The sequence below is a fragment of the Hypanus sabinus genome, chromosome 20 (genome assembly GCF_030144855.1).
Source record: "Hypanus sabinus isolate sHypSab1 chromosome 20, sHypSab1.hap1, whole genome shotgun sequence".
Lineage (NCBI taxonomy): Eukaryota > Metazoa > Chordata > Chondrichthyes > Myliobatiformes > Dasyatidae > Hypanus > Hypanus sabinus.
In genome coordinates, this window is record NC_082725.1 from 11,011,336 (window position 1) to 11,039,178 (window position 27,843).

General features: G+C 39.4%; 1 protein-coding gene across 1 annotated transcript in view; it reads left to right on the forward strand.

The window, feature by feature from the left end:
• The window catches only part of skap2 (src kinase associated phosphoprotein 2), a 244,576-nt gene that overhangs the window by 163,492 nt on the left and 53,241 nt on the right, over positions 1–27,843 (forward strand). The window contains exon 10 of the mRNA XM_059945083.1: positions 16,578–16,664. Coding sequence (XP_059801066.1) covers positions 16,578–16,664 — 87 coding nt within the window. The remainder of the gene's footprint in view (positions 1–16,577; positions 16,665–27,843) is intronic.

The window sequence follows — 27,843 nt, forward strand, 5'->3', positions numbered from 1 at the left end:
AATAGGTAGTGGGAGCTTGTCTCCATTACCACTTCCTGGCTATTACAACTTTAAGAACCACTTGAGTACTACAATGTACTCAAAAGTGTACAAACACTAATTACATACACTAATGTTGTTTAGAGTCAGGAAATTAATTTTAGTTTTTCACCAAATTGCTTTGCTGCTTTGTTTTCTAATATCGGTCTCCATTGCAGGCATCTTCCAATGTTAATCAGGTTGATATGTGATGTATAAAAATGTGTACAAAAGTTAATTCTCGTGGGACTTCATTGAGGATAGAAAAGACTAGATAGAGTGGATGTGTAAAGGATGATTCCTGTAGTGCGGGGGGTTCTAAAACCAGAGGGCACAGCCTCAGAATTCAAGTATGTCCTTTTAGAACAGAGATGAGGAACTTTTTTTACCCAACGGGTGGTCAATCTGTGAAATTCATTGCCATGGATGGTTGTGGAGGCCAAGTCAATGGTATATTTAAAGCAGAGTTTGATAGGTTCATGATTAGTAAGGCTGTCTAAAGATTATAGGGACAAGGCAGGAAAATGGAGTTGAGAGGAATAATGAAGGAATGGTGGAGCTGACTCAATTAGCCGAATGCCTAATTCTGCTGCAAGGTGTTATGGTCTAAGTTCTTGGAAAAATACAACAATAGTTTTCTGAAAGGATAAACTAAATTCAAAACTCATTGGCTATGTCAAAAGTGAATAATGTAGCTGGTGAATTTACTTTTACAATTTGTAATCCTATTATATACAAATGTCAGAATTTTAGGTATTGTTTATAGCCAAGCTTCCATACATGTATATTTGTATCGCTGCAATATTCTTATAAACAGGATGTTCTTTTAAGTATTGTATTTGGAAACAAATCATTTCCAAATTATCCATATCCAGAACTCCACTCCATTTAGCAGACCTTGACATGCCCTTCCTCTTCCCAGTGGCCCAGTGCTGCCTGGAGATGACTTCATTAGCTCAATCCATTCTTTAGCTTTGTTTCCTCTGCCACTGACCAAACTTCCTGACCATGATCTTGTGACACCAATCAGGCTGATGAGTTGGGAGCTTTCACGCTAGCGCTGATCTCTTTGCCAATATGACCAAAAATATCTTAACTGGTCAGTAAGTTAATTCACTAGCTTTCTGATTGCTTAACTGTGATTGGGAATGAGGAGCCTGGCTTTAAGATGAGTTATGATCAGTTTGCGTGTTCCATGCAACAGCTGGGTATTCCTATGTGGCCAGCAGGGCCCAGTCGCAGTGGACATGAGTGAAATTTAATGGGGCCATCAAAGCACCACTGAAAGCACATTGATCCTTAACAAGGTAGGAAAAAGGCTAGATAAATAATCATTTACTTTACTTACCTCTCTTTTGCACTATTTGTTGTGATTTATAGTAGTAGTAATGCAATCACTCAAATTGAGAATGATCTTCTCCTAAGGTGTTGTCTGTTAGTGGGTCCCCAGGTGGCTTAGAGGCCGATCCAGGATCTACATTACTCCAGGACATTAGGGTGAATTCTGTTACTTGTGTGACCTTGTTTAACATAAGCAGCCATGACACAATCCTTGACACCAGGTCCAGTGCATTGAATGCAAGACAACAGGAGACCCTTACTGCTGCAGCCTTCTTCCACCTTCACTGTCATTGTAATGTGTCATCATCTACCCCAGCTCCACCAGGTCCTGATTGAATCTCTCTTTGTCTGGAACCTCCCCCTTGACCTTATTGCCAGGAGCTATGCTGTCTGGCTGAACTCCAGACGGCATTGTTGTCAGGATCTCAGGAACTCACAGTCTTCTCCACCGTAACAATCCTTGGAGGTGTAACATATGTATTGCACTGTACTGCACATTGTAAACGCAAGCAGGCTTTTTCAACTGATGTTGGGTGAAACTACAACCAGAGGTCTTGTATTAAGTGAGAAAAGTGTAATGTTTAAGGGGAACATGAGGGGAAACTTCTTCAGTCGAAGGGTTGTGAGAGTGTGGAATGAGCTGCCAGTGCAAGTGGTGCATGTGAGCTCGACTTCAACGTTTGAGAGGAGTTTGGATGTACGTGGTTGGTAGGGATATGGAGGACTATGGTCCCGTTGCAGGTCAACGGAAGTAAGCAGTTCAAATGGGTTGGCATGGACTAGATGGGCTGAAGGGCCCATTTCTGTGCTGTACTTTTCTGTGACTCTGACTCTGTACTGCTGCTACAAAGCAACAAATTTCACGATATCTGTCAGTGATAGTAAATCTGACCCAAATTCCTTTACCATTTCTCCTGTATCTTTTAAACACATAGTGGTCTGGAATATTTAACTCCCAGTTATGGTCAGATTTCTGCAATGTCCTCTACACCATAGTCTTCAAGCTGAATTTAGACAATTAAATTTCTTTTTCACTTTGTAGTACTGGGTGAATTTGTGCATAGATGCATTACAATTTTCTCTCCAGTGAAATATTTTATTAACATAATCCACCACTGAGCCATGACCTCTTGGGAAAGAAAAATGATGAATATTCAGTAGAAAAGACAGAAGCCCCAGATAATATCAAAGCTGTATATTATGCCATCAAATACTTTGGTATCCACTACAGAATACCTGTTGGGTGTTGGTTCAAAGCACATGCTACAAAAATTCTGACCAAATGAACACCAATGTGCCCATGTTTAGTTGTTCAGTAATGTGCCATCATAAATGAAAGATCAACACAAGATACTCCTGAATATCATCAGATTCAGGGACCTTGATGACTGACCTATTTGTTCATGATGTATGTACTATTTCTCCTGTTTACAGAAGGGTCATGCATGCATCATGAACTGAATGTTCCTGTGGGCATTTTCTACCCTTATTTTTTTCAGTTAAGGAAACATAAGATTGTAAGCATAAACACAATCCAGATTTGCTCACAGAATCTCCCATGAATTTCAGTATACAATCAAGGGACTGCTGCTTTGTTGGATGTGATCTCATGGGATAATGTATTAATGATCCCATCTGCCCTTGGAGGTAAATTCACAAGTTCTTTCGGCAATTCCCTGACACAGAAGTGTTTCACCCATGTCAGAGATAACATTTCACCTTCAAATTTCACTGCTTTATTACCTAATCAATTTTACATTCCAGTGTTTGAAACCTTGTTATTCATGGATTTGCTACCATGTTTCATACATTTGTTGAATTGAATTGAATTGACTTTATTACTTATATCCTTAATATACATGAGGAGTAAAAATCTTTACATTATGTCTATGTCTAAATGCATAATGTGCAATTTATAATAAGTAGTACGTATACCAGGATAGACAATATAACATAAAAATATAATTGTATCAGCATGAATGAATCAGTCTGATGGCCTGGTGGAATAAGTTGTCCCAGAGCCTGTTGGTCCTGGCTTTTATGCTGCGGTACCGTTTCCTGGATGGCAGCAGCTAGAACAGTTTGTGGTTGGGGTAACTAGGGACCCCAATGATCCTTTGAACCCTTTTTACACACCTGTCTTTGTAAATGTCCTGAATAGTGGGAAGTTCACATCCACAGATGCGCTGGGCTGTCTGCACCACTCTCTGCAGAGTTCTGCAATTGAGGGAAGTATCGTTCCCATATCAGGCAGTGATACAGCCAGTCAGGATGCTCTCAACTGTGCCCTTGTAGAAAATTCTTAGCATTTGGGGGCCCGTGCCAAACTTCTTCAACCATCTTGAGATGAAAGAGGCGCTGTTGTGCCTTTTACACCACACAGCCAGTATGTAGAGAACACGTGAGATCTCCGGTTATGTGTATGTCCAGGAACTCAGAGCTGTTCACCCTCTCAACCCCAGATCCATTGATGTCAATAGCAGATATAATATTCCAATGAACTTCACTGACTATTTAGTAATTAGCACTGCCTTCAAGAAATATACACTTAGTGCCCACTTTATTAGGTATCTCCTGTATTTAGTGAAGTGTATATTTATGGTCTTCAGCTGCTGTTGCCCTTCCACTGTATTATGCAATGTGTTATGCTTCTGGAGGTGTTCTTCTGCACAGCACTGTAGTAACGTGTGGTTATTGAATTACTGTCACCTTCCTGTCAGCTTGATCCAGCCTGCCCATTCTCCTCTGACCTCTCTCATTAACAAGGCATCTTTGCTCACAGAACGGCTGCTCACTGGATGTGTTTTGTTTTTAGCACCATTCTCTGTAAACTCTAGAGCAGGAGTTGCCAACCTCCGAGGAATCTGCAGACCCCTTGCTTAATGATATTGGTCCATGGTATAAAAAAAAGATGGGGAACTCTTGCTGTAGAGACCGTCGCGCATGAAGATCCCAGGAGATCAGCAGTTTCTGAGATACTCAGATCTGTCTGGCACCAGCAATTTTTCCACAGTCAAAGTCACTTAGATCACATTTCTTCCCCATTCTGATGTTTGGTCTGAACAACAGCTGAACCTCTTGACTTTATCTGCATGCTTTTATACATTGAGATACTGCCACATGATAGGCTGATTAGATATTTGCATTATTGAGCAGGTATTCAGGTGTACCTAATAAAATGGCCACTGAGTGTAGATGTGAGTTGTCTATCAGGTCCAGCTGTCAGACTGTCGGATAAGACTAGCTTCAGTTCCGCAGCCTGGTTGGTAGATGATGTTTGTCTGGCCTCCTAGGCTGTAGATCAGTAATAGCCAAACTTTTTAGAAGGGTAGAGGAGTCTGAAATTAAAGGGCATAGTTTTAAGGTGAGAGAAGAGAAGGTTTAAAGGAGACCTGAGAAACAACTTTTTCTCAGAGGTAGTGAGAAGTGGATCGAGGTAAAAGAGCAAATGTTAGAAGTGGGTACAATTACAACATTTAAAGACATCCGGTTATGTGGATAGAAAGGGTTTAAAGCAGGCGTTCCCAACCTTTCTTATTCCATAAACCAATACCATTAAGCAAGTGGTCTGTGGACCCCTGGTTTAAGGGGTATGGACCAAATGCAGGCAGATGGGACTAGCAGAGGTAGACCAATTGGTCAGCATGGACAAGTTGGGCCTCAGGGCCTCCATCAGTGCTACATAACTTTATGACTCTAAAGCGCCTACATAAGAACTTGACGTGCTATAAATCGTGCAGAAATAAAATATGGCAGAAATCCAACTCCATTTTAAGTTAGCTTCTCCCTTGAGCGTATTTCATTATTCATGAAGAGATATTCAGAAATTAAATTCAGAGAATCTTGTGCTCCTAATTGTGACCTTCGCATTGACAACTATTGCTGCCATGACTGCACAGGTAGAAGTGTGTTAGTGGCTTTCTATTGTTCTTTACACCAGTTGGCACAATTAATTGATGATTGGCTGAAATCATCATGTTACATAGATTCACGGAGTACTGAAAGGGAGAAGTATGGCCTTAGGGCCATCTAGTACATGCCGAAGTATTACTCTACATAGTCCCATCAACCTGTACCTGCATCATAGCCCTGCATGTCCCTCCCATCCATGTACCTGTCCAAATTTCTCTTACATGTAGTGATTAAACTCACATCCACCATTTGCCCTGGCAGCTCATTCCACACTACCACCATCTGAGAGAAAAAAATTTCTGTTGCTGTTCTCCTTAACCATTTCACCTTTCACCCTTAACCCGTGACCTCTAATACTAGTTTCATCCAACCTCAGTGGAAAAAGCCTGCTTGCAGTTACCCTATCTGTACCCCTCATAATTTTCTGTCATCGTTATGTGCCATGTCATATGACACGGGCGATCATGGTCTTTCCGTGACCATAATTGTTCTTGGCAAATTTCTTTTATAGAAGCGGTTTGCCATTGCCTTCCTCTGGGCAGTGTCTTTACAAGACAGGTGATCCTAGCCATTATCAATACTCTTCAGCCTGGCGTCAGTAGTCGCATAACCAGGACTTGTGCTATGCCATCCACCACCTGCTCATGTGACCCTGATCAGGTTTGGGGGGGTGGGGGCTGGGGCAAAGCTGGTGCTACACCTTGCCCAAGGGTGATGTATAGGCTAGCAAAGGGAAGGAGTGCCTTACACCTCCTTTGGTAGAGACATTTCTTTTGTATACCTGTATCAAATCTCCCCTCATTATCCTACGCTCCAGGGAATAAAGTCCGAACCAATTAAATCTTTCCCTATAACTCAAATCCCAGCAATTTCTTTGTAAAATTTCTCATACTGTTTCAATCTTATGATATCTTCCCTTTAGGTAGGTGACCAGAAATGGACACAAATCTCCAAATTAGTGCTCACTGACGTCCTATACCACTTACAGATATTGCCTGTCTTCTCTGATGTATCGGCAACTTTCAAAGGAGAATCCAAACAGACATCTTAGTTTACTCAAGGAATTGTTCTTTTATCCCCTTGCATTTCAGAGTTAAAGAACCATTTCCCGATCTGGAGAGCTCTAACAAATCCTTCTCCCAATCCCATTAATTATTTGGGAGTCGGGATTGTGGGAAAGTAGCACACAGTCGTTTCCCATGTGGCTTATGGGATGCAGTCTGTTCACGTTACCATTTTTCCAGCAGGAAATTCATTGGGTGTGTGAAACACAATTTTGCATGCTCCTTGGCTGCTTCAAAGGGATGTCTGAAATAAATATCCATTAGTAATGCCTACAGAGTTGCAGAATGTTGCTGCTCTCATTGGTACATTACCCACTGGAATAAGCATCAAATGCCAACAGTTTATTAGACAGTCAGGCTCTGGTACAAGTGATCTTGCTATTTAGGAATGGTGTTTCTCTTGCTAATCTTGAAATTGTATTTGTTTTTAGCATGGAATTTCACATTTTATACAATAGGGATTTCAGGTAATTCATCCCATCTAATCTAAATAGTCATTTATGACCCGCATACATTTCCCCATCTTTTTCATCAAGGGGGTGGCAGGGTAGTGTAGCGGTTAGCACAATACTGTTGCAGTGCGGGTGATCTGGTTCAATTCCCGCCACTGGCTGCCAAGAGTTTGTACGTTTTCCCTGTGACTGTGGGCTTCCTACAGGTGCACCGGGTTCCTCCCACATTGCAGATACGTATGGATTAGTAGATTAATTGTTGTTCTTGCTGTTGAGTGCTGTTGTCGTTGTCGAATCATGGTCACCCTATGGATAGTATAGCTGTCCACAGGGTTTTCGTGGCAAGTTGTGGAAGCAGGTTGCTGGGCCTCACTTCCACACAGATACCGTTGCTGCCCAGGTTGGGACCTGGCCATATTTGAACTCAGGACCAGCTGCCTCAAAGTTCAGTGCTTATTGCCACTACACCTCCAGCCAGCCGGTTAATTACATGGGAGCAATGGGGCTGCACAGGCTCTTTGGATCGGAAGGGCCTGTACTGTGCTGTATCACTAAATAAATTAAAAAATGAAACAAACTGTATAATCTTCTACTCCCTATTAAATGCTCAGATGCCTTCTGCATAAATCCATATATAAATGCATTCAATTACTCTCTGTCACATCATTTTCCATTGACTAAAAAATGAGTAAAGATATTTCTCTTGAATTTTTAGATACTGAAGCAGTGTAAACTGTATTGCAGTCGGATGTTAAAAATATTCAGTCACGGTCTGACAGGGGACACAAGAGACTGCAGATGCTGGAAGTTGGAGCGACAGAGCAATCTGCTTGAGGGAACCAGTAGTTGAAGCAGTACCTGTGGTGATGGGGGTGTGTGGAGCAATTGTTGATGTTTTAAGCTAAAACCCTGCATCACTTCCCCTCCCTCCTGTTGGATCTCTGTTTAAATTCTGATGCTTGGGGTTTTTCCAGAAGTCAAAAATGGAGAGCGGTCTTAATTCCAAGATTTTAATTTATTTTAAAGTACAAACAAACATGTAAATACTAAGGAAACAAAACAAAGAGCTGAGAAATTATGCAAAATACGCAAGATGCTGGAGGAACTCAGTAGGTCAGTTTTCGTGGAAATGAATAAACAGTTGATGTTTCAGGCCAAACCCCTTCATCAGGACTGAGAAATTTGATGCTAAGAGGGGAATTAATGCTAAGAGGTGTAAGACAAAGGAATAAAGATGACACTCCTGAAAAATCTATCACTTTTATAGAGAAGATAAAGAAATTCATTTGATAGCAATAAATTAGTTAATAAGCTACATAATTCAAACAATTCCTTAGCCAATGAAAAATAAGAAAGGTGATAAACTGTTAGTTTCTGCCAGTGAGTGTGAAATATACAAGTTTGTTAAAAAGTACAAATCTTATAAAAAGTATTATTAAAGAATAACAGTGGTTTCCAACACTTCCCATAGATGTCACATGACACAAGTACTGAGCAATGACTAAGCACCTATCTGATTATATTACCATCACGGATTCCCCCAGTACTATTATGATGCAGATGCATTACACACTGCTTACAAGTACATTGCATGAAGCTGACAAGGGTACTTTGACATCATCTGCCAAACCCCTGGTCTCAGAAGGACAGAACAACTAGCACACTGGAACAGCACTATTTGGAAGTTGACCACTACTTTGACTTGAATATATCTCACCATTTCACCATTGGTCTAACTGGGTGTTGGACTTCCTAACCAACAGACCTCTTATAGTAAGGATGCACAATCACTCCTCCTTCCCCGTCACATGAGTGCCCCCCAGGACCGTGTGGTGAGCCCATTGTAGTTCACCTTCTCAGACATCCCTGAGAGTCCAGTTCACTGATGACACGACAGTGGAGGGGCTCAGCACCAACAACAGTGAAGTGGCCTACAGAGAGGAGGTGGAATGCTCGAGGCCTGGTGCCTGGAAAAAAACCACTTCCTCAATGTCAACAAGACAAAGGAGATGGTTAACAACTTCAAGAGAACTCGAAACACTCACACTCCTGTTACATAGTAGAGGAAACTGTGAGCAGTTTCAAACTTCTGGGCCTGTGCATCTTGCACAACCTCTCATGGTCCCAGAACACTTCCTACACAATCAGGAAGGCTCACCAACACCTCTACTTTCTGAGGAGAGTGAAGAGAGCTGGACTATGTACATCTATACTGGCATCATTCTGCAGATGTGCAGTAGGGGCCATTAAATGCTGCGTTACTGCATTTAATTGAAACTGCATTGCAGTGAATAGGAAGGATCATTGAGTAGTCAAAACTGCCCAATGTATCACTGGCACCAGCCCACCCACCATCAATGGCATATATTCAGAAAGGTGGCCTAAACATTCCATTAACATCATGAAGGATCCCACCAATCCTGCTCATGGACTGTTTGTTTGGAGTTGCAATAGTTTTGTTCTCGTTTACACTTGCATGGAAACAACATTAAACAATCCTGAATCTTCAAAAGCATTAAACAAAACTTGCCATCATTGCAAGGATTACGACTGTCCAAGTAGTTAATCAGCCCCTTGAACTTTTTGACCTTCCCGTTCATAATACCTTATGTTTTATATAATCAATTCAAATTATAGCTATTTGAAGTGTGTAGATGAAAGATATCAATGAGACTGAAAGAGTACAGAAAAAATTTACAAGCATGTTGCTGGACTTGAGGACCTGAGTTATAGGGAAAGGTTAAATAGGTTGGGACTTTATTCCCTGGAGTGCAGGAGAACGAGGGGAGATTTGATAGAGGTGTACAAAATTATGTGGGGTATAGATAGAGTAAATGTAAGCAGACCTCTTCCTCTGGGGTTGGGTGAGATTACAACTCGTGGTCAAAGGTTAAGGGTGAAATGTTTAAGGGGAACTTCTTTACTGAGAGGGTGGCCAAGTGTGGAACAAGCTGTCAATGGAAGTGGTTTAAAGTTCCTATGTTAAATAGCCCAAATCCTACCCCAGTGCACTCCCCAACTTCATTCCTCCCGCTCTTAAGACTGTTTTTTTCAACAAACCACTTTCTCAATCTTTGTATGTTCTCATTTTTACTGGTCAAAATCTCTCCTACCTCACATTCATAGTTATAGACAAGTAAAACAAAGAAATAGGCCCTTGGGCCCATCAAGTCCATGCTAACTTGTTTTTCTGCCCTCAGACCAAAGCCCTCTATATCACTCTCAGCCATGAACCTACCCAAAGTTCTCTTAAGTGTTCCAACTGAATCCACGTTCTCGACTTCTGCTGGCAGCTCATTCCAATCTCGCACCTCCATGAGTGAAGTTCCTTAGTTCTGCTTAAATATTTCACTTTTCACCCGTAAGCTATAACCTTTAAATCTAGTCTCACTCAGTCTCAGATGAAAGCCTGCATGCATTTACTCTATCTATACCGCTCATAATTTTGTATACTTCTCTCAAATCTCCACCCATTCTCCTACACTCCAGGGACTAAAGTTCTAACCTATTCAACCTTTTTCCCTTTGCCTCAGTTCTAAAGTCCGAGCAACATCATTGTAAATTTTCTCTGCACTTTTTCAAGGGTATCTTTCCAGTATGTAGGTGACCAGAACTGCACATGATGCTCCAAATTTGGCCTCAGCAACATCTTATACAACTTCAGTGAAAAATCCCAAATGCTGTACTCAATACTCGGATTAATGAAGGTCAATGTGCTGAAAGCTTGCTGTTACGGCCCTATCTACCTGTGATGCTAGTTTCAAGGAATTATGAATCTGTATACCAGGTACCTTTATTATACCACACACCTCAGTCCCATCACAGTATATATAAGTTTACCCTGATTTGTACTACTGAAGCGCAACATATCACACTTGTCTGCATTAAATTCCATCTATTAGTTTTCAGCCCATTTCTCCAGCTGCAAGCTTTGATAGCCTTTAATTGCTTGTTAGACCAAGACTGAGGGTTTAACATCATAAATGTCGACTAAAATTTGGCACTTAAATCCTTCTATGGATTGTCCAACCAGTGGTTTCCTTGAAGTGAAAACTGTCATAAAGAGGAAGGTTCAAAATACCTGAGCTGCTCTGTGTAACAATCTGAACCACTCTCCAGAATAAGAATAGTTTATCAACTTCTCATCTTCGTCTTCATGGAAACTAAAAGTTTGTATTGGAAATCGTAAGATATATTAGGGCCGATGTTCTGTTCTGACACCAGAACTCATACCAGGAGCTACCCATGTACACTCAGTGGCCACTTTATGAGGTGCACCTCCACACCTGATTGTTCATATAAATATCTAATCAGCCAGTCATGTGGCAGCAACTTAATACATATGAAAGTATGCAGAGCTGGTCCAAAAGCTCAGTTGTTATTCACACCAAACATCAGATTGGTGAAAAAACAATGTGATCTAAGTGACTGACTGTGGAATAGTTGATGGTGCCCGACGGGATGGTTTGAGTGTCTCAGAAACTGCTGATTGCCTGGGATTTTCTGCACTACAATCTCTAGTGTTTACAGAGAATGGTGCAAAAAACATTTAAAAAATCCAGTGAGTGGCAATTCTATGGCTGAAAATACCTTGTTAAGTAGAGAGGTCAGAGGAGAACAGCCAGACTGGTTCAAGCTGACAGGAGGGTGACAGTATCTCAAATGACCACTTTTTACAATGGCGGTGTTCAGAAGAGCACCTCTGAACACAGAACACATTGAACCTTGAAGCAGATAACCTACAGCAGCAAATGACCATGAACATACCACTCAGTGGCCACACAGCAGGTACTTAATAAAAGGACCACGAGGTGTAAATCCTGGGTAATCTTGGCATATGCACAACAGTCACCATTCAAGTGAATGGAAGAGGTCAGCTGTTGAGAGAAAAGTAGGTTGATTTTTAAATTATTCATTTGAGTTGCTTTTAATTATATACACAAAATAGCGTGTTTTGGTTTTTAAAATGTTAAAAAATATCAATGCCATTGCTTGCCTTTTATTTCAGAGTAAGGCATATTATCACTGACATAGGTCGTGAAGTCGGTACTGCAGCAGCAGTGCAATCCTTGTGAAAAATTACTATAAATTGCAAGAAAGAAATATTAAAATGTACTGCAAAAAGAGAGCATAATATTGAGTGTTCATTGGTTCATGGTTTTTTCAGAAATCTGAAGGTAGAGGGGAAGAAGTTATTCCTAAAATGCTGAGTGTGTGTCTTGTTTCAGTCTCTGGTATCCCCTCCCTGAAGGTAGTAATGAGAAGAGTGCTTGTCTGGATGGTGAGGATCCTTGGAAGCATGTTCCAAATGTTTGTGAGTACCAGAAGTACTCAGCTGCCCCTGTGTAAACAGCCTTGCGCAGTCCGTAAGCCCAAAGATGCCAAGGGAGTAGGTTCACTTGCTCTCAAAGTGCATCTGCAGTCCAGCGGCCTGTGATGAGACAGCACTAATTCTGAAATCCCGAGTGCCAGATGATGATACAATACTACAAAGAGATCACGCGATCTAACACGGTGACGTAATGTGGTGAACTACATATACCTGTCTGGACACACACTGCTTCTGTGGCTCCTCCCACGGACCCCGGTATAGAGGCAATTGGGGACTCCGCCCCGGTCTCAGTCTCCAGGATGCAGTGTGGAGATCAATTGCTGCTTGTTCTTTCTTCTAGTCAATAAAAGCCAATATCTTGCCTCACGTCTCAGAGAGTTATTGATGGTACATCACGTACAGAGAGCAATTTTGGGGCAATGCAAATCTCAAGAGTTACTCAAGCTTAGAGAGAGGCCATTTAACCCAACAAGACAATGCTGGGCCCTAGTAGGACATTCTCATCAGTCTATTCCTCCTTATTTTTCTGCATTTACTCATTTTCTCTCGCATACTATTTGATTCATTTCACATTTTATCTTCCCAAAGAGTTAGTTTCAGTAGCCAGTTAACCTTCCTCTATATCTTTGGGACATGGGAGGAAACCGGAGCACCGAGTGGAAACAGTGTACTCCCCAGGTAAACGTGTACACTCCACAGGCACTGATACACACCCCTGAAGCCCTGAGGAAGCAGCTTTGGCTTCTTCTCCATTCTGCAGCCCTGTGCTCTACTGTTTATACAGTCTATCCACGTAGATTATACAAACTACTGGAAAATACATTTATTACTGAGATTGTATTACAGTAAGGATTCACTCCAATTGCCATTTGAGAATTGAATGCTTGCTGCTTTCTTCAGTTTAATAATTCCTGTAATACCTGCAAAAATTAAATGCAAATTTAAACAGCAAATTGATCAAATATTAATTACAAATATTATAACCATTGCTTTGAAAGTCCTGTCTATAATGAATTGTTTTTTTTTAATTTCATTACTTAAATTACTTAAATATTTCATGTGGATATTTAAAGTGGAGGAGCAATTTTTTGGGGTTTGTTGATTAAAAGAAATGAGCTTTACATCTGTTACTTCAAAGCAATGTTATTGGAATGGTTTTGATGGCATAAGCATAGTGTGTAAATACAAGCTGGTAATTTGGCAGGACAATTCAGATTTATGATTACTATGGAAAATGCGCAATGAATATTAATACAACCATTCGCAAGAGGTTTGATTTTCTTTTCCTAGACTGCAATGTTGTTTTTGTTTATTTATGATAGTTAAGAATTCTACAAATAACTTACCTATTGTCAATGTCAGATGTCAACTTAATTAATCACAAAGACAGCAGTGTGTCAATCATCCAGTCTAACGCATCATTGATTGTATGTCCAAGGGAACTGTGCTAATCAAAATGTGTGTGTTATTTATTTATTTAATGGTACTGTGCAGAATAGGCCGAGCTGCGCTGCCCCAGCAACCCCCATCAAACCCGATTAACCCTAAGCTAATCAAGGGACTATTTACAATGACCAATTAACCTACTCAGTAGGTCTTTGGCCTGTGGGAGGAAACTGGAACACTTGGGGAAAACCCACAGGAAGGACATACAGACTCCTTACTGACGGAGCCGGAATTGACCTCTAAACTCCGGAACACCCTGATCTGCACCGGTGTTGCGCTAATCGCTACGCTACTGTGGGACCCACAGTTATTTTGTTTTATAAATCATATTCTCCATCTCAACCAATAGCTGTCTTACATTCCATAGGACATACTGTGACTCTACAAAAATATTAATCAGTCTAATTTGTGTTATTCTTTAAATTTCTATTTTATTTCAAACGTTAAAACTCATTGCTGCTTATCCCCAAAACTTGTGTTCTGGGAGGGACGGTGTGCTGGATTTTGATTGATTCCATGTTTGCTTTTGATTATGTCTGATTACAATGGAAATGTACTGTTGGTTGAGTGTTCTTAAAATAGTGCGGTAATGGGGGAAAGGAAGTCAGCCAACATTTGCAGTAGTCTTTGTCACATAGTGGTTGCATGAAGTTGTTAGTGAGAAACTTGTTTCTCTTTTGCTGGTTCCTTGTAACTCAAAAGTGAAAATAGTTCCGAAAATCTCTTAGAAGAAAGTCGTGTAGTTTGAATCATAGAACATGCAGCATGTCTGATAATGCACTTTTGAAGCATATAGTAGGAAATAGTTCCTATAGTAGGAAATCAAAAAAAAACTACAGTTAGATGCAGAGACAGGTTTAAATGTTACATGTGCTAAATGTACCTAATAAAGTGGCCACTGAGAGTAGGTTTGTGATCTTCTTCTGCTGTAGGCCACCCACTTCAAGGTTCAGCATATTGTGCATTCAAAAATGCTCTTCTGCACATCACTGTTGTGGTGTGTGGTTACTTTGAGTTACTGTTGCCTTCCTGTAAGCTTGAACCAGTCTGGTCATTCTCCTCTGACCTCTCTCATTGACAAGTCATTTTCGCATACAGAATTGCCATCCACAGAACGCTTTTTTGTTTTTCACACCATTCTCTGTAAACTCTAGAGACTGTTGTGCATGAAAATCCCAGGAGATCAGTAGTTAATGAGATACTCAAACCACCCCATCCAGCACCAACAAACATCCCATGGTCAAAGTCACTTAGATCACATTTCTTCCCCATTCTGATGTTTGGTCTGAACAACAACTGATTCTCTTGACCACATCTCCATGCATTTATGCACTGAGTTGCTGCCACTTGGATTGGATGATTAGATATTTACATTAATGAGCAGCTGTACCTAATAAAGTGGCCACTGAGTATATAATTACTCAGTCTGGATCAAGGGTAGGCAATCTTAAGTACAAATGATCTTCTAGCATGTGTTATTCATTAATTTGAGGCAATACATAACTAGATGTATTTAAATAAATAATTCCCATATTTTTATGGCATTTATCTGGCCCACCATCTGCTCATTAATACACGATCTGGCCCACAGCTGCAAAAAGGTTGCCGACCCCTGGTCTAGATTATATATATCAGTGTTGGGGATATTCTGATAATCCAAGATGATCTGGACTGCCAGATTTTCTGGACTATGAGATCTATTAATACCCCAGTACACACTTCATTCAGTTGTGCAGTAGAAAATGAATCTCAGGATTGCATATTCTGACATATATGTACTTTAATAATAATATTTACTTTGAACTGAGTTAATAATAATCTTAAAGGGAGGGTAGACAAGAAGCACAGAACCCAGGGCTCCAGTAATCGGGATGGAACTCTGGTAAACAACAGCTGGTGTGCCTAATACTGAACCAGCAGCATTTCCAGAGAGTGTAATTGTGTAACTATCTGGACAGTGAAGATACCAGGTCACAAAGTATTTGAAAATCACTTCTAGTTTAAACAGAATACACTATAATGAGTGCAATAATTTTGACCATTAGAATTAATTCTGTTATAACTTACTTACTGAATGCCATTGAGCAGTGTACTTAAGGTGATTCATTAATCTCGCATCGGGTCTAAGATATCTTTGGTTATGTTGAGTCATTGGGCCAAACTTTCTTGGCACAGGTTGGGGGAGGGGGTTGCGGGAGGATGAAGTGAGAAGCTGGGAGATGATGGGTGGAAAAGGTAAAGGTCGAAGAAGGAAGAATCTGATAGGAGAGGAGAATGGAGCAAAGTGAAAGAAGGGCACTGTCTTACCAGCTGAAAACCATGCTTGAAATGCTCCGTTCCCAAAGCTCCAAACTAAGCTCTGAAATAAAGCAAACACTATCTCTGATTAATCTGGCATTTAAGAATATGTAAAGATATTCATAATGAAATAAAGGACTGAAAGAATAAAATACCTTTAAAAATTGGTTAAAGGTTACTAGCTTAACATTTCTGTAAGTCAGGTATGTGGTCCTAAAGTTGAATTTTCCAAGTAACTGTTGAGGGATATTGACGAGTTTGACTTCCAGTGTGGAGTACAAAATGTTTTACTTTGAATGAAACACACAAGGAGTACTCTTGATGAGTGTATTTGGGACTTCCATACTCAGAAGTGCCAAATTTGCTGGCTTTCAAAAAAAAAATGCTTGTAAGTCTGTTTAGAACACCCAGCACAAACTTGAAAATTTTTGGACAATCTTTTATTTTGCTGAGTATGTTTTCATTTTAACTTGGAAGTTTTGCATTGAATTCCAGATAAGATCAAGATATGATTCAGATTAAAATAGATACCAGTTTTGGTAATTTCTTAACTGGTTATTTTTGCTTTTAACACATTTTAAGCAAGCCAGGCTGTTAACTTCAAATAGTTAACTTTAGTTGTTTATAGGAAGTTACTGAATACAGTATCAAAATATAATATTCTACTGTAACCTATTATAACACATCAACAATAATAATGACTTTTTCTTACAGAAGAAGAGGACAGTCATCCTCAACCTCCACCAATATTAAAGGAACCTGAAAAGAAAAAGAGCCCACAAACTAGCGTGAATAAAACAGGTATGATTAATGAAAGTCATTTTTAAATTGTTCACACAAAGATAAGCGGAATTCCAGCTTTACTTGTTAGAAGCATCCCGGAAGTTGTTTCTTTATTTGAAGAAGTAGAGGAGCCTCATGTCCCACACCGCCATTCAAGAACAGATATTACCCACCAACCATTAGGCTCCTGAACCAGCGCGAATAACCTCACTCACTCCATCACTGAAATGATTCCACAACCTATAGCCTCACTTCTAAGGACTCTACAACTCATGTTCTTTCTTTTATGTATTTGCACAATTTGTTGCCTTTTGCACATTGGTTGTTTGTCTTTGTGTGCAGTTTTTCACTGATTTTATTGTGTTTCTTTGTACTCACTGTGAATGCCCATAAGAAAATGAATCTCAAGGTAGTATATGGTGACTTATATGTATTTTGATAATGAATTAACTTTGAACTTTCAAAATGCTGCTCTGTTTCATGTGCAAAATAATAGACAATCTTTATTGTAACGAAATAAGACAAAAGTGTTTGATCAAAACCCATACATTCGCAAGAAAATAGATGCAGGAGCAGGCCTTCCGGCTCATCTTGCCTGCTTCACCGTTCATCAATCATCACTGTTCTACCTCTGTTCTCAACTCTACCTCTGTGTCCAATCCTTGTAGTCTTCAATCTCCACATTTTACAAAGCATTATCTGCCTTTAAATATTGTACTTCTAATAATCCGGCCTCAACCATTCCCTGGAGTAGAGAATTCCAGAAATTTACCCCCCTCCCCCCAGAAGAGGAAATTTCTATGTATGTTAGTTGTAATTGGCCATCTGTTGGCTTGAACCTCTTCTTCTTGATTGAGACTGTCTTCCTAATGAAACAATCGTGTCATCTACACATCATAATATGTGTTCCATTAAGATCACTCCTCATTTTTGTAAATTCCAAAGAATAAAACCCTTTGGCCTCTGAGGTAGGACAGTCCTCTTATCCTGGGAATTCCCTTTAGAATGCCTCTTCTGCTACTAAATCTTTTCCTGAGGAAGAGGACCAAAAGTGTGTCGTTCTGAGCAAGTAATTTTCTGTTTTTGGTGGTATTAGATTAATTAACTTGAGAATGAGTTTATTTTTAACCTATTCATTTTTCCTGAGTGTACATATTTGGGAAAAATAGCCAGCTGGGACACCCATACATAGCACTGACACCAAAAATTTAGCAAACTTGCTTCCTTCTCATTCCTTTTTCTTCCATTAGTATTGTATAGTACCATCTGTTCATAGGTAAATCAGTAGCCCACTGGTTAGTGCGACGGGGCATCGGAGTTTGGAGTTCAGATCCGACTCTGTATGTAAGGAGTTTATACGCCTTCTCCTTGGATGTGTAGACTTCCTCCAGGTGCTCTGGACAAAGTTCAAAGTAAATTTATCATCAAAGTATCTGTATGTCTCCATGTACCATCCTGAGATTCATTTTCTTGTGGGCATACTCAATAAATCCATAATAGAATCACAGTCATAATAGAATCAATGAAAGACTGCACCAACTTGCGCATTCAAGCAGTGTGCCAAAGACATCAAACTATGTAAATACAAAAATAAATGGATAGTAATAATAAATAAATAAGCAATAAATAGCAAGAACATGAGATGAAGAGTCCTTGAAAGTGAGTCCATTGTTTGTGGGAATTTGTGCATTTCCTCCCACATTCCAAAGATATACTGTTTATAGAATAAGACATAGGAACAGATTTAGGCCATTGGGCCTGTCAAGTTTGGTCCTCCATTTCATCATGGCTGAATCATTTCCCTCTCAACCCCATTCTCTTGTGTTCTGTGATTAGGCTAAGGTTAAATTGGCTGTTTGCTGAACAGTGCAGCTCATTGAGCTGGAGGAGTCTGTTTCATGCTGTATCTCTAAGTAAAAATAAAATTAATCCAATTGTAGGCTCACTTGCACTTTCGAGTCACTCTGTAATTTGCAGATATAGGATTTAATTTCTCCTCCCTGATTCCGAAGCAAGAATGAGCCAACTTTTTCCAGCATAAAGTACTTCTCAACATTAGTTCACGTATGTTTCTATTTCTTTAAAAAAAAGTTATTTATAATTATTTATAATTTTTAACAGGTCAAGCTTCATATTGCACATGTTGGCTGCTCAGATTCCTTCTTATTTAGGGTGATGATTCCAATTGGATAAACAGTTTATTCCATTAGGAAGGGAAGGATTGCTGTGACGGCCTAGAATAACACAGATGTTGCTCAATAAATTGAAAATAGTATGAAAGCAAGCTTGCAGGAAAAGAGCTGAACTAACACTTTCCTGCTGAAAAACTGATAATTCCCAACTTGTATCTTGCTTGTATCCTTTATACAACATCTCAAATTGAATAAATAATATAAATCTGCCCAAAGGTTACCTCCTGACCCTGGTAGAACAGTTCATGGACAGAGTGAAACAAGATAAATTTGGTAGTATTCTTCAACTTCTTCCACTTGTTAAGCAAACAATCTCTTTAAATTGTTTTGATGTAAAAATTGAACTTTGAAACAATCTCTTCAAGATTTTTTTAATGTACAAATTGAACTTTGAATCTTTTTCCCCCATATTCTATTAACTGAGTTTATGGATGTAGTTCTATAGATGCCCATTTTTAGGAATATGTCTTTTCTGATAACTAGTACTTTCTAGAGCCCTCCTGCACACATGCACAAATCTCCCTCTCAGTTTCGCCTGCAGGATGTACTCTTCAGGACCATCTCCATATACATTTAATATATAAGATATATCTAAAAGTGATTACCCTCTCCTAGTTATTGTTTTCTACAGCAGCCCCAATGGAAAGATAAGCAACTGGTCTGCCTTTCCTTCAACTCCATGCACGTGTGCAGCAGCAAAGCTCATAAGTATCGATTAGTGTATGTGGGGGCCACTTGAGAAGGATTTATAAAATAAGCCAATTTAGTTCTGCCTGAATTAGATTGTAATGACTCAATTACCTTTTATTTCTGTACAAAAGAGATTTAGGTGAATAAATTAACAGATCATCATCGAGGAAGTGTCACTACTAAAGGACAGTTTATAGATGTAATACACAATTGCTGTCACACCTTTAAGATTGTAATATAGACATCTGTGTATACTTTGTGGTTTAGTGGAACAGACTTCTGTCAATCAGAGACTGACGTGGGACTTAGAGATACCCAGGAGACGTACAATGTAGATGTCTCTGAAAAGGTCAACTTGACACAGGCTGCAATGATCGACCCACTGATCTGTCTGCTTTGATAAAAATCAGATAAACTTAAGACTGCTAATTGATCTGCAGCCTGTTTAAATGTTGGCCATGCATACCCTCCTTGCATATGATTACTGTAGAGAGCAAATGAAGCTAAAACTGTGAAATGCCGATGACGGAAAATAAAAATCACAGGACTTCACTGGATGGGGAAAGGTTGAGGAATATATTCTTTTCTGCCTCAATTTTATATAAATGCCTATGAACTAATTATCAGTGCAATAGGAGAACAGCTACATCTGTTCAGTTGGATTTTGAAAGTGTGACCTTGTACAGTTGTGTCTAATTTTCATTAGATCTGAAAAAACGATGCTTCGCTAACTCAAGGACAGTGGATTCAGAGAGACAAGCCTGAGTAACACAAAGTGGGACAGATCTGCTTCTTATCAGGAATTTACACCTCACCACAACCAAATGTCAGCTAAAGCAGGCTTTATTATTGTATCTCTAATGCGTCCTGTGAGGAAATGCAGTCTGGGTCACCTTCCTCCTCATGTACACCAAATACATCATTCTCTTAGCGCTGTCAAACAAAGGCTGGGTGGACAGGCACTTTGTGCTCAGGAAGTTGCTTTTCAGATCCTTTCCAATTAAAGCATATGGAGAGGAAACAGAACGCAGTTTGAGAAAAAAAAACCCACAAAGGAAGTTAGAAGCAGGTTGCTGTTAGATTTTGGCTTATACATAAGCTTTACATAACGGAAGTGGTCATCGGGTCATCTAATGACAGTACTTGAAAATTAACCAGAAAACATGGCGAGTGATTACTCATCCTAATTTGCTTGTCAGATCCTTCATTTAAAAAAAAATCTGCCTAATTGTCTCATGCTAGTTCTCATAGTTTTTTTCCTCTGATATTAAGTGTATTGCAGCACTCTAACTCAATGACTTGTATTCAGCATTCTAACTGGCTGCATCACCATCTGGTAATTGGGGGGGTGGGGGTGGGCTATTGCACCGGATCGGAATAAGCTGCAGAGACCTGTAAACTTAGTCAGCTCCATCATAGGTGGTAGCCAGGACATCTTCAAGGAGTAATCCCTCAAACAAGGCGGCATCCATCATTAAGGACACCCATCACCCAGGTCATGCCTTGTTCTCATTGCTACCGTCAGGAAGGAGGTACAGAAGCCTGAAGGCACACACTCAGCGATTCAGGAACAGCTTCTTCCCCTCTGCCATCAGATTTCTGAATGGACATTGACCCCACAAACACTACCTCACTACTTCTTATTTCTAATTTTGCACTACTTACATATAAAATAGTTAAATGAAGTGTATGTATATATACACATATACACATATATGTGTGGGGGTGTATATAAAATTTATTTATTTACTGTAATTCAGTTTTTCCTTTCTCATTATGTATTGTGTTGTAAGCTGCCGGAAAGACAACAAATATCACGACATATACCGCTGGTATTAAACCTGATTCTGATTCTGTAGTACCATTAGTGTAGTAATGCTTCACATATTACTTCACAAACATTACCAAACAAAATTTGACACCTAATTACAAAATCAGTTATAAATACAGATAAAAGGAGTTCTGTCATAGAGATATTTCTGAAGGAACAACGTAAATGGGAAACAGAGGTCAAAAGGCAGACAGTTTTAGGGAGACGATGTAAGCAGTTGTTATTGCGTTGCTGTTGAATAACGACCTCTGCCGTCACCCAGACAGTTAACCTTGTAACACTAGAAGTTTGGTTGCCATGTAGAGCAGAAAGCAGGCAAGGGTATTTCTTTCTTGCTGAGTATCTCCTAATATGAACTTCTGACCTTGCTGAAGAATGTCAGATATTCTCAGTCCCACTCATGTTTACATTAAAATACTTGGAGCATGAGTTGAAGATCATAAGATGCAAACACCATGGTAATTAACAAAATATTTTTTCAGTCAGATTACATTTTTTCTAATTTGAGTAGAAAAAACAAACATCATTATTGTCCAGCTATTAGGTAAACTTTATGTTCAAAATAAGGGAATTGGGAGGGATAATAAATAAAGATGGAGAAAAATGCATAGCTTAATTAAACATTACTTTATGTGTCAAATATTTTAATGTATTCTGTGCTTTCTACTGTTTCTCAGTTAGTCTACAATTAACTTGATTATCTCAGACATCCACTGCCATTTTCTCTCGACCCTTTTGGACAAATGTACCTCATCTTGCTGCCAGAAAGATGGTGGGAGAGGATGTGGTACAAAGAGGCAGCTTCTTCTCTTGGCTTCTTCCCCCTTTCTGTCCAGTCCTGAAGAAAGGTCTCAGCCCAACACATCGACTGTTCATTCTTCTCCATTCATACAGTCTGACTTTCTGAGTTCCTCCAGTATTTTGTGTTTGTTCCTCTGAATTTCCAGCATCTGCAAAATCTCTTGTGTTCATGATAATGCTAAAAATAGCCTCATACAACTGGCACCAAATTATATCTGGTGTAGAGATTTTGTCAATTTACATTAACAATTATATTATGAGTAATTAAAATTAATCATTTTTGTATTTTTGTTTTTAAATCATTTTCAGTATTCATGTTTATAAGTTAAAAGTTCAAAGTACATTTATTATCAACATTATGTATACTATATGAAATCTTGAGATTCATCTCCTTATAGGCAGCCACAGAACAAAGAGACCCAATAGAACCCAATAAAACCCAATAAAAAAAGACTGTGTAGAGAAAAAGACAGATCATGCAAACAATAAAAAAATAAGCAAATAACTTTCAGAACTGAAGTTCAGAAATTGAGTCCACAGCCACTTTCGTGATATCCCATTTTCCTGAAATTGTCTTAATAGTACTTTTTTTCATTTCTGGATGCTAGAAAAGTTCATTGCGCATAACCTCACCAAGAGTGACTAGCTGTTAGCTTATCAGATATAAGAGCAGATGTGCTGAAAGTACTCATTAGGCCAGGCAGCGAATATGGTAAAAGAAACAAAGCCAACATTTCACATTGCCTGAAGGCCCCCAAAGCATTTTCTATTTTTACTTCAGATTTCCCAAATTTGCAATATCTTGCTTTTATTCAGTTTTGTCAGCATTTTCATGTACAGAGATTTTTCAATGCACCCCATCCTTAACCAGCATGAAATGAATTATTGGACTGGAGTTTCTAGCAAAGATATAAAGCCTTGTTATGATCAGACCTGGCACTTTCCATCAAATTGACTCTGAGGCAGGAATTCCCAAACTGTTCATAATGTCATGGAGCCTTACCATTAACTAAGGGGCCCGTGGACTCCAGATTTGGAATCCTTGCCTTAGGCAAGGATGAAAACTTTTATTGTGGGAGAAACTTTTACTGCAGTTTGCTACTGATTCCAGATTCTGTGTTGAATGCTGTCATCTTATCCAGAATCCTGGATGGCTTTTGTGGGTTCTGAGTAGTTAACAGTCTCAAAGTAGGAACCGAAATCTCTCCCAAACATGGAACAGGAAATGTCCATGGGGAAGAAAGGTGGCTACTTTGTGAGCAGATCCACACTTTCCATGGAGTTTGTGTTTGCTCCCAGAGCACGGACTTGAGTCTCTCAATACGATCCTTGTTGCCCCTCCTCCATCTTGAGGAGTCAAGGACCAGAGTTCCTAGGAGTCATAGGGATGGTGCATTTATTTAAGGAGGTTTTGAGCATGTACTTAAATTTCTTACACTGTATGCCTGGTAATTTCAGAGTAGAGAGTGCCTTTTGGAAATCTGGTGTCAGGCATCCGTGGATGGTGCTGGCATCTTTACAATGTCATGCTTACACCATTGGCGCTTGTCTCAGAAGGGCTTAGAAGAGCCAGGAGTGCTGTCATCTCACAAACAATGTGTTAGTGTCAGGCTTAATGTTTGGCAAATGGCAGACATGACTCACTTCAGGGGTCGGTGTTGTACCATTCAGAGACACATATCCATATCGTTTAATTAGTGTCTGTTGGTAGAACCCTTATAGTAGGTTGCAATTAAATATTTGGTTGCAAAAGTATTATATCAGGCATGAAGGCATTCTGTTTTATACTTAAACACAAGAGATTCTGCAGCTGCTAGAAATCCAGTGCAACACACAAAATGCTGGAGGAACTCAACAGGTCAGGCAGCATCTATGGAAAGGAACAAACAGCTGATGTTTTGGGCCAAGACACTTCATCAAGTCTGCTCCATACTTCAGACTTCAGAATTGGCCTCTAAAAGTAGTACTTAATTAGTAAAACTCGATATGCTGTAACTTCTTTTCTACTCAAGACATTTTTATCCTATGCTGTGACAGTTTAAACAAACTTACAAAAGGAATAGCAAAGATCAGCAGTAGAAGGCATCAACAAATTCTATATTATTTTATATAGTTCTATTTAGGGAAATTTTAGTTGAGGTTAGGTCATAAAGAATAACACTTCAGTAAGTGTTACAGAGAAACTTGCCAAAAAATAATGGGGGAAGCAGTTCAAAAGTGTTTTTTTAACATGTTTAGAGTGCATATTTTATCATGGAAGAGTTAATGTCAAAATAAGGAGAATTTTTCACATTCTTCACTTTTCTTGACTCTCAAAGCAAATATTCAGTTCAGTTTATTTAAATTACACTTAAACCAAAAAAGTTTATAATTTATGTGTGTTTACATTTGTTTTAATGAATATCAAATGATTATTTGATCAATGACAAATATTTAAATTTGGTTTATCAAATATTCATCAGTTCAGACATCGCACTTTCATTAATATTTATTATGCCCAATATCAAATGGAAGTGAAACAAAATTTGATATTCACTGCATTTTGATTATATGACCATACAATTGAAAACCCTTTGGGCTTCTATAAAACTTGAGTTCATCTTAAATTGTTTCAATATTTTAATTTAAATCCCATTAAGTTCTTGATTTTCTTTTCTAAAATTATGTGTGTAATGTGTGAAGGGAATATTTTTAATCTGATCTGGTGTTGTAGTAAATTAGATCACTTTGGTACATTATCTCTTGACATCCAAGTAAATTTAGATTTACATGTAACCATAAATATAAATAAGATATGTTCAGTACTGAATACAAGGAGAAGTAAACATAAGTGATATAGCATATGGCACGGGTGTCCAACCTGGAGTCCACAAACCCCTTGTTTCATGATATTGGTCCATGGCGTAAGAAATGTTGGGAACCCCGGCATATGGGGATGTTTATAATTACTGACCAAACTTCATTTTCTTTCAAATAGAAAGTGATTTGCAAATTGTACTTGTGTGCTTGCATTAAGTAAAGATTTTTTATTTGGATTTCATGAAGCGTTATATATCTATGATATCCTTTTCCATTACTTAGAAAAAGCAATCATAAATACTTTGTGTTCAATATGTTGTGAATGAATGTGAGAAGTATATTATTAAGAATATTATAAGAACTGAAAACAGGAAAAGTCCATTTTCTTTCCCTTTGTTTCGATATTAAAAATTAACTTTTGTTTTCTATTCATATTTTTTCCTCCCCCACTCCCACTCCCCACTCTGGCCTTTTACCTCTTCTCATCTGCCTGTCACTTCCCCTTGGGTCCCTTCCTCCTTCCCTTTCTCCTCTGGTCCACTCTCCTCTCCTATCAGAGGCTTTCTTCTCCAGCCCTTGACCTTTCCCACCCTCCTGGCTTCACCTATCACCTTCCAGCTAGCCTCCTTCCCCTCCCCCCAGCTTTTTATTCTGGAGTCTTCCCCCTTCTTTTTCAGTGCTGAAGAATGGGGTCAGCCCAAGATGTCTGCAGTTTATTCATTTCCACAGATGCTGCCTGTCCTACTGAGTTCCTCCAGCACTTTGCATGTGTTGCTTTCTGTTCAAACTAGTTTCCATTGTTTAATAGCTAAGAACCCTACTGAAGTCATATTAAGTAATTACCATTGTTTTCTGAGATGTGCATAAGAATTACAAATGTAGCTGTGACATATCATAATAAGCCAGGTTGGTTGCTCTATTATGCAAGGATCACATAGCAGATCATGAGCTAAACGGTTGAGGGGTTAATCAGACATAAATTACAAATTAATGTTTGTTTAACAGATCTAACAAGCCTCATAACCTCATTAGTGTTTTCCTTATAAGGTTGAGCTATTTGGACTGTGCAGTTATAGACCAGAAGTTGTGTTGCAGAATAACAAGAATATATTTTTTTTCTAAACAAGAGTGACTTAGTTGTAATGTCAGATTGAAACCCTTAAGAGCTGTGTAGGTGTAACTGAAGTACAGATCCAACTTGTGTGTCTTGTAGTGTCAGTATTGTCTGACTGGAAATTTTAAATTCCCAGCAACACACACAAAATGCTGAAGGAACTCAGCAGGTCATAAAAACATAGAAAACCTACAGCAGAATACAGGCCCTTTGGCCCACAATGCTGTGCCAAACATGTACTTACTTTAGAAATTACCTGGGGTTGCTCATAGCCCTCTATTTTTCTAAGCTCCATGGACCAAAAGGTCAGGCAGCATCTATGGAAGCGAATAAGCAGTCAATGTCTCAGGCCAAGACCTTTCACCAGGACTGGAAAGGAAGGGGACAGATACCCGAACAAAAAGGTGGGGGGAGGGGAAGGAGGATAGCTAGAAGGTGGTAGGTGAAGCCAGGTGGATAGGAAAGGTAGCGGGTTGAACAAGAAGGCATCTAATAAGAGAGAAGAGTTGGCCATAGGGGAAAGGGAAGGAAGAGGGGAGCTAGGCATAGATGATTGGCAGGTGAGCAGAGGCAAGAATAGAAGAGGGGAGGGGGAGGGATTGTTTTTTTAACCAGAAGGAGTCATCAATGTTCATGCAATTGGGTTTTCTACAAGGAGAGCATGCACATCAACAATAATTAACATAGAAACTGCAGTACAAAACCAGGCCCTTCAGCCCATTTAGTCTGTGCCAAGCTATTATTCCGTCTAATCTCATCAACCTGTACGTGGACCATAGCCCTCCATACCCCTCCTATCAATGTACATATTCAACTTCTTCTTACATGTTGAAATTGAATTCACCACTTCCAGTGGCAGCTCATTCCACATTCAAACCACCCTCTAAGTGAATAAGTTTTCCTCTTGTGTTTCCCTTAAATGTTTCACCTTTCACCCTTAACCCAGGACCTCTAGTTCATACAGAGAGTAGTGCAAAAAACTAAAAAAAAAAGAACTCCAGTGAGCAGTAGTTGTGTGGGTGAAAATACCTTGTCAATGGGGAAGGTCAGAGGCGAATAATCAGACTAGTTCAAACTGATAGGAAGGTAATAGTAAGTAACTCAAGTAACCACACATTACAATGTCTTTGAACACCCAACATGTCAAACCTTGAAGTGGATGGCTACAGTAGCAGAACATCGCGGACATCCACTCAATGGCCACTTCGATAGGTCCAAGAGGTGGCCGCTGAGTGTATGTTAAATAGGTGGTGTATCGTGCTGGACCAGGAACTTGTAGACCATGAGAAATAAAGTATTGCTTTATGACCTGGTGAAACAATGGAAAGATCATTATGGCTGAGAGCAGACTAGCAGGTATTAGAAGCAGCACAGAAATATAAGAGATATAAAGGAGGCACATGTTCTATATTAGTGGAGAGCAGAGAGGAGCAAGAAATCCTGTAGACATATAAAATAGAGCTGGAACATGAGATTAATAATGTAGCCTCTAGTTTCAGTGCCACAAGATCTTTAGTGATCTTGTGATTGGCTGGATGAATACGTATACCTTCAACTACATGGGTGAAAAGTGAAATTTTTAAGTGGATCCTGAGGGGAATCTTCTTCACCCAGTAGGTGGTGTGAGCGTGGAACAAGCTGCCAGCAGAAGTGGTGGATGAGGGTTTGATATCAACATTTAAGAGAAAATGTTATAGGTACATGGATGGGAGGGATGTGGAGAGCTACAATCCAGATGTGACTCAAAGGGACAAGACAGTATAGTTCAGC